The 7500-nt window shown below is 43.9% G+C and overlaps 1 protein-coding gene across 1 annotated transcript in view; it reads right to left on the reverse strand.

Annotated features, from left to right (window-relative positions):
• Nucleotides 1–7500, reverse strand: part of magi1b (membrane associated guanylate kinase, WW and PDZ domain containing 1b) — a 254807-nt gene that overhangs the window by 79339 nt on the left and 167968 nt on the right. Inside the window, exon 8 of the mRNA XM_084063211.1 lies at nucleotides 1713–1770. Coding sequence (XP_083919337.1) covers nucleotides 1713–1770 — 58 coding nt within the window. The remainder of the gene's footprint in view (nucleotides 1–1712; nucleotides 1771–7500) is intronic.

Here is a 7500-nt window from a genome sequence, read left to right on the forward strand (position 1 = left end):
GTTTGTAGTACTATACTTGTGAGGATATAGACATTTTAGGAGGCATTGAAAATGGCTGATAATAGCCACACGACCGAGTATTTAATAAACAAAAACTGTAACCCTAACACCTAAACCTAACCTCTAACTGTCTAGTCCTAACTCTAACAATATTTTTCAAACTCAAAACAACAATTTTCCTGAAAAATGATCCTCACAATGTCTATTCCTGAAATTCTACTAGACTTCTGGGGACATTTAGGCCTCACAAGTATAGTAATACAAGCACACACACACACACACACACGCACACACACACACACACACACACACACACACACACACACACACACACACACACACACACACACACATCAAGAAGGAAGAAAAAAGAATCACGCCCTATATAAGAGGGCGACTGGAAGGTGAATGAGAGAATTTAGCCTGGGCAGAAACCTTGCATCTCTTGTTTTTCAACTTTTGAAGTTAAATGAATAAATCGTAAATGAATGCTTCGTTTCAGTAGACTAATGCCACAACAACATAGGGGCGGAAGGGTCAAAGGGGTCACTCTACCGTAGGGTGCAGACTCAGTGAGAGTGGACATAACATTAATGCTCTGTGAGAAAGATTCATTCAGTATGTTAAGAGCATAAAATGAATCGATTCATTGGATGTTTTGTATTTTATGAATAACTTATTTTTTTCAGGCAGAATGACTGTTCTTTTTTTTTTTACGAAGACGACCAAGTTCAAGTTGAATGAAAAGCCTTTTATTTTGCGTACTTCCATAAGTGCATTAGGACTTGACGTCACAATCCTGTCTAGCACTTTGTGTCGAGAAAAACTAAGCAAAAACACAAAAAAATATATATATGGTTTCTGCCTGACAGCGACGAAATATTTAACCAACGAAAAGTGTTAACATGAGCTTGTGACTAAAATAAGAACCACATGGGATCCATGTGGAAAATATAGGATTTTTCCAATTTCCTAAAACGTAATAAGGGGAGCACAACATCTCTGGGAAGAATATTACACCTCAAGACACTGTGTGTGTGCGCGTGTGCGTGTGTGTGTATGTGTGTGTGCGCGCGCGCGTGTGCCTGTGAACACACTGCCTCATTATGTAGCATTGCGTTGCAGGGGGGGGTACAAGTCAACGTACAGTATATTGAAAAATAATATAGCCGAAAAGAACAAAAAAAGATGGAAACAGCTGCTCTGAACCCCCCCGTGGTATGGCTTTGAACAACAAAACAGGCATGAAACATGTTTATATTAATGCCACGGTGCCCCCGGGGGTCACCAGGCTGGGATGAGATGCAGTCGCATCAAATTGCGCCGTATGGCGCTTGTTTTGCAGAGGACGGGTAAACACAAACAAAATTGCCTACATTTCCCTTTTCCCCCCCAATTACTAGACATAGCAGGTTGCGTTGAGCTTCGTTGATGAGGTCTTACGCCTGATTGAATAAAAATGTGTGTGTGTGTGTGTGTGTGTGTGTGTGTGTGTGTGTGTGTGTGTGTGTGTGTGTGTGTGTGTGTGTGTGTGTGTGTGTGTGTGTGTGTGTGTGTGTGTGTGTGTGTGTGTGTGTGCGCGCGCGTGCTGGGCTTCTGTGTTGAAGAGGAAAACATTGACATCTCATCTTCTATGTTAAAACGCAGGTGCCTTTACTAGTAGTTCTATTGGTGCATATGTTTGCGTGTGTGCGTGTGCGTGTGCGACTTACTCAACATAATAGACCCCATACACTGGATCATCTATTCTTTCCCATCCTGCTGGCAATTCTGAAAAGGGGGAGGGAGGGGGGGAGGGAGGGGGGGGAGAGAGAGAGAGAGAGAGAGAGAGAGAGAAAGAGAGAGAGAGAGAGAGGGAGGCAAGGGGGAAAGAATTAAGAATTAAAGTTGCTGTGTGTTGTACATTGAGCCCTATAGGAGACCAGCACAAATAGAGGACTATAGGGCTGCAGCACAATATCGTTGCTGTCGGGCAGAAACCTCTCATCTCCATATCCTAACCTGTTGTGTTTGTTCGCAAATTAACGGCCAACTTGATCATACCACGGCGTCACACAAAAGCATCAAAAGTAGCAGATCTGCAAGCTCGAAACGCGGCGCGAAGCGACGCGTTTCGAGCTTGTAGATCTGGTACTTTCGATGCTTTTGAATTCGGATCCTGAAAAGTAACAGTTCTGGTCTGAATGATTTCTTGGTAACTGGTCTTTACACAGAGTGAACCAGAGTATTGAACTGCCTTATTTCACACTCTAAAATCACCCTGATTCTTAAAGGCGCTAATGAAATTTGGATACAAGCCGATCCGTATATAATTTATACTGTACAGTGAATTCATTTATATCACATTATTTATGGCCAAAACAAAACTAATATCGCAATATCGAGTTTTTATAATATCATTCGGCCCTAGAGAGGACCTCTTCCTTCCTTATCGAGTCAGTCAGTCAGTCAGGGTACTTTTCCATTGCATAGCAGAGGCTCACAACTCGACTAGCATCGTTTTACCACAGCTAATGTATCTGGTTGTCATAGCGACTGTCCAACCCTCTGAGTAGGAGAGTGCTAAAGCTAAATGGTAACACTGCATCTGTGTCCACACAATAGTTATCATGTACACTTCAACAGACACACTTTCTGATAACATTTTAGCTGAGAAATAAGCCCCAATATTGATTCATTTCAGTTTCTAGTTTAAAAGCTTTCGCAAAGTAGAGCGTCTACTTTGTGAAAGAAGAAAATGTGAATTGAAATTGACATTTTCATGTCGAATTGATTTGTGTTTGGCCAGGGACCCCCATCTAAAAAGATTTTGTGACAGCCATGAGAGAAAACATCCAATAAGGAAGTCTTTTTTTTTTTGTAAAAAAAAAAGACTTCCTTATTGGATGTTTTGTATTTTATGAATAACCTTTATTTTACAGGCAGAATGACAGTTTTTTTGGTGTTTTTCTTGGCGAGACAACAAAGTTCAAGTTGAATGAAAAGCCCTTCATTTTACGTACTTCCATTTCTCCATAAGTGCATTAGCGCAATCCTCTCTAGCACTTTGTGTCGAGAAAAACTGCTTCATTCAGCCGGGTGGCAATGAAAGCACCTGTTGACAAGCACCTGTTGACTTGACAGTAACTAACCCACGCACGCACACACACAAAAAAAAGGTGCAGCGAATCTGACTTAAAGACGATTTTCTTTTCATCATAATCAAGGCTGATTATGACAAGATAAGCATATTACTAAGGCTACCATGTAATTGCCTGATGTCTCAATCTTGCTGCATCTCTACAGCGCGTGTGTGTGTGTGTGTGTGTGTGTGTGTGTGTGCGTGCGTGCGTGCGTGTGTGCCAGGAACACAAAGGTAATTATCTCTAACAGAGACGTCTGACTCATTTCTATTGTCTTGATTACAACGGCATTGACTATTGGAGAGCCTCCAACATGGAAAAATGTCAGCAGTAAATGTAAATGGGCTACAAACATGTGTGGTCCAGTAATGGCCTCCAGTGAGAAATCGTTTTTTTGCATATCGTTACCCTCAGCCAATTACAGCTCGCCTTGAGTACTGGTCGATAGTAATTACCATCCATCAACCCCGGAGAGTCTCCCCCTGACTAATGACAAGGGTGCTTGGTTAAAGTGGTAGTTACCAGAGGATACAAAAAAGCAGGACAAGAGTTGCTGAAAGGGCACGCAGGGCACGCTGCACTCCAACTGCAGTCAGTAGTACAGCCCGATTGATGCCAGGTTTTTGAGTCCGATGCCAACCCTGATTTTGTCCTAGACCACTCGTTACCGATGTTTTGACCGATATATTGACAGAAAGTGCCAGAGATTCTAATCAATTTCAAAAACGTATGATTTGATTAAAGTTCTAATTGAGAACGTTAAGCTTATGAGCGAACAAATAAATATAGTTGCTGTCGGGTGCTCACGGTTGCGATCCCCGCAGGTTATAGGATCTGTAGCCGCGGTCGTGGTCCCATAACCCAGCTGGATGGTCAGTGGACTTCGGGGCTACAGTATATTACACACAAACACACACACACACACACACACACACACACACACACACACACACACACACACACACACACACACACACACACACACACACACACACACACACACACACACACACACACACACACACACACACCGCCTGAACTGCAGCAGAGAGAGCTGGCTCAGCGCTATAACGTTTTAAAGGACTTTGATTTAAAGTCATGGCATGTCGCAGACCCAGCAAGGCTGTTGCTGTAGTGTATGTTATGTGTCGAAAAGAGTAAAGAGTCTTCACACACAACCGCAGAGAGAATGCCAGTAGAGCGAGAGAGAGAGAGAGAGAGCGAGACAGAGAGAGAGAGAGAGCGCGCGAGAGAGAGCGCGAGAGAGAGCGTGCGAGAGAGCGTGCGAGAGAGCGAGTGAGCGAGAGAGAGTGTCTGCATATAGTTTGGATGCGCACACCCCCGGGTATGGACTAGGTTTATTTAACAGGCTTATTTCGTTTAACCACCATTAACCGCTCTACTAAACGATGGTAAATAGCCGTGCGTGTAGATTTGAATACTTTATGAAACAAATACCATCTACAAAGACATGCCCAAAACCAGTAGAGCGCAAAGGTTGGAAGTGGTAAAAAAAAATCAGGACACATCGGATGCATAATTGCTGCTACCGATGTCATCAAAATGAAAAAGTCAATAAAAAGTTATTAAAAAAAATAAATTAAAAAAAAAGTCAAACGTGGGTAGGTACCCTTGCAAAAAAAATGCAGTAATCCTGGTCACTATACTGCCTCCCCCTGGCCAGCCGGGGCGCCTGATGGAGGGGAAGGGAACTGGTTGGAATAACGTGTTCCTTCCACGCGCTACGTCCAACCAGGGAAACTCCCCCCTATCGGATGATAAGAAGGTCAGTTGGCTCTCATGCATTGAAGGAGGCATGAGCTCGGCTCTGAGCTCTCCCTAGGTTGGCAGAGGGAGTGTAGAGCCCAGGATTACTTAGACAATTGGCACTGGGTTAAAAAAAATTGGTTATTTATTTTCGTAAATCAATGCCCTACATGATCATACTACAGGTCACACCAAAGTATCAAAAATAGCAGATCTACAAGCTTGCAGAGCTGCTACTTTTGCTATTTTAATCCTGAAAAGTAACAGTTTTGGGCAGAGCCGTTAATAATAATAATAATGGCTGATATTATCGGTCTGGCGCTATAGTTAGCAATGGATACAATAAAAAAAAAAGCAGGATAGATTTGCTGAAAGGGCACGCATACAAGCACTGCACCCCAACTGTAGCCAGCCTTTCTTTTTTTCAATGAAGTGTGGCATCCATTCATCCATGGCTGGTGGTACCATATCGTAATGCTAAAACCTGCAATAGGCTCTATTCACAGCAGCCACATTATGAAGACATTCACAGGTGTTACCAATGATACTAATGAAGGCTCTGTTCAATTCTGGTCAAACAGAGTCAGGGTGCTGATATTGTGCATGTTGGCTCACTGGAAACACTCTGCTACACCAGTGGGTCTACAGTTGGGGTCCAGGGGACCCTCATGGGCTTCCAAATGGCCCCTTACGGGTGTGTAACTCTGACCATTTGTACACTCTCAGAGTTATGGGGGTCGTGGAAACCACTGTGCTACACTAAATAGAACAGAGCCTTCATTAGTATCATTGGTAACACCTGGGAAGGAAGTGATAATATGGCTGCTGTGCATAGAGCCTATCAACAGTCACCAGCAAACTGCCGAGGTCGTCAAAAAAAGCACAGCGCGCGCGCGTGATACTCGTAGGCAACACGGGTATGTTTATGCGATGCCATTACTCCACATTTTGCCAATATAAAGAGCAGATGGTTATGAGCAAGGGATTGCGTCATGGGTTGTGTTCATTAAGCGTTGGGCTGCACAACAACACAACTACTGCAGTAACACACAAAAACAGCCCTGGCCGCATTATCATTCAGGTGTTGTGGAGTGGAACGCTTAGCGGAATTGCGGTGGCGCGCTCGCTCGCGCCAAAAATTCTAATCACCCACTTGATTTCACACTAGACTGGTTCCGCTCCTGGAGGAGCACCTGTGTGTGTGTGTGTGTGTGTGTGTGTGTGTGTGTGTGTGTGTGGTGTGCACGTACGACCATACCTACATCATGTATGTGCATGTGCTATATGGTCTCAGTCGGGTGGAAACCTCATATGTTCCAAAAATGTAACTTTTCGGGATTCATGATGCAGATGCCAGGTCATTGTTGACCTGAAAATAGCAGATCTACAGAAAATAGAGAAAAATAGAGAAAATAGCAGATCTACAAGCTCACAACGCGTCGCATCGCGACGCGTTGTGAGCTTGTAGATCGGCTATTTTCAAATAGCTGATGTACAAATTAAAGTACTCATGTGGCCCATAGCCGCTTCTTTTGGGGTGGTTTTCCTAGACCTGGTTGCTTGTTTCTCTCACAGAATCTGGCAACACTAACTTTAGCGTGTATAGTTTCAATGTAGAGATTTGTTCGATATTCTACTGTCACACTGATGATAGGCTCTTGGTTTGCCTATGATCCTAGATGACTATTTCTATGCATTTGATGCATTACCTTGCGTTGTCTTTGCTTACTGCAAATCGCCCTGGATTAAGAGCGTGTGCTAAATGCCTAAATTGTAATTGTAGCAGATCCACTTTTGATCTACTTTTGATGCTTTTTTTTGTGTGACTGTAGTATGATCAAGTAGGGTGTTAATTTACAAAAAAAAACACACCAAAAGCTACAACATGGAGATAACAGGTTTCTACCCGACAGCAACGATGTGCTATATTTCTCAGCGGGGTGCGCCTGAGACACAGTCTCGACGGTATACCGTCGCGTGAGAGAACGAGAGAACGAGAGAACTGGCGTCTGTCAAAAGAGTGTTTCAGAGCTCGGGGCTTAGAGGCTCACGCGGCTGACAAATTACCTATTAAACTGTTTGCATGTCTCCCCCACAGCGGAACGTTTGGATTTCCCCTGGAGAAGTTGTTGGGGTATGGTGTTGTGTGCACAGGCGAGCGAGCACACGCACTTTCTTTTGTCTTCCGCTTGTTGTCTCTGTCGGGTGGACACCTTGTACTGTATGTCCAAAACTGTTACTTTTAAGGAAATGGAACAAAATAACCTGCGTTCCAATGGATCCAATGTAGTTATTATTTAGTCACAAGCCTCTTTTTTCTTTTTTCTCTAAAAAAAGGTATCCCACGATTTTTGTACAACATTTGTTCACCCAGTGCCAATTGCCTAAACTGTAATCCTGGGCGCTACTCTCCCTCTGCCAGCCTGGGGAGAGCCCCGAACTGAGCTCATGCCTCCTTCAGTGCATGAGGAGTGAGCAGGCCACTTCTTATCACCTGACAGGGGGGGGGGGGTTTCCCCGGTAGGACGAAGCGCGTGGAAGGAACACGTTATTCCAACCGTTTTTCATAAGCCCAGAGTGCCAATGACGTCGCCGACGTCATATAAAAATA

This window comes from Gymnoscopelus microlampas (genome assembly GCF_963454915.1).
Source record: "Gymnoscopelus microlampas genome assembly, chromosome: 7".
In the NCBI taxonomy this organism is placed as follows: Eukaryota; Metazoa; Chordata; class Actinopteri; order Myctophiformes; family Myctophidae; genus Gymnoscopelus; species Gymnoscopelus microlampas.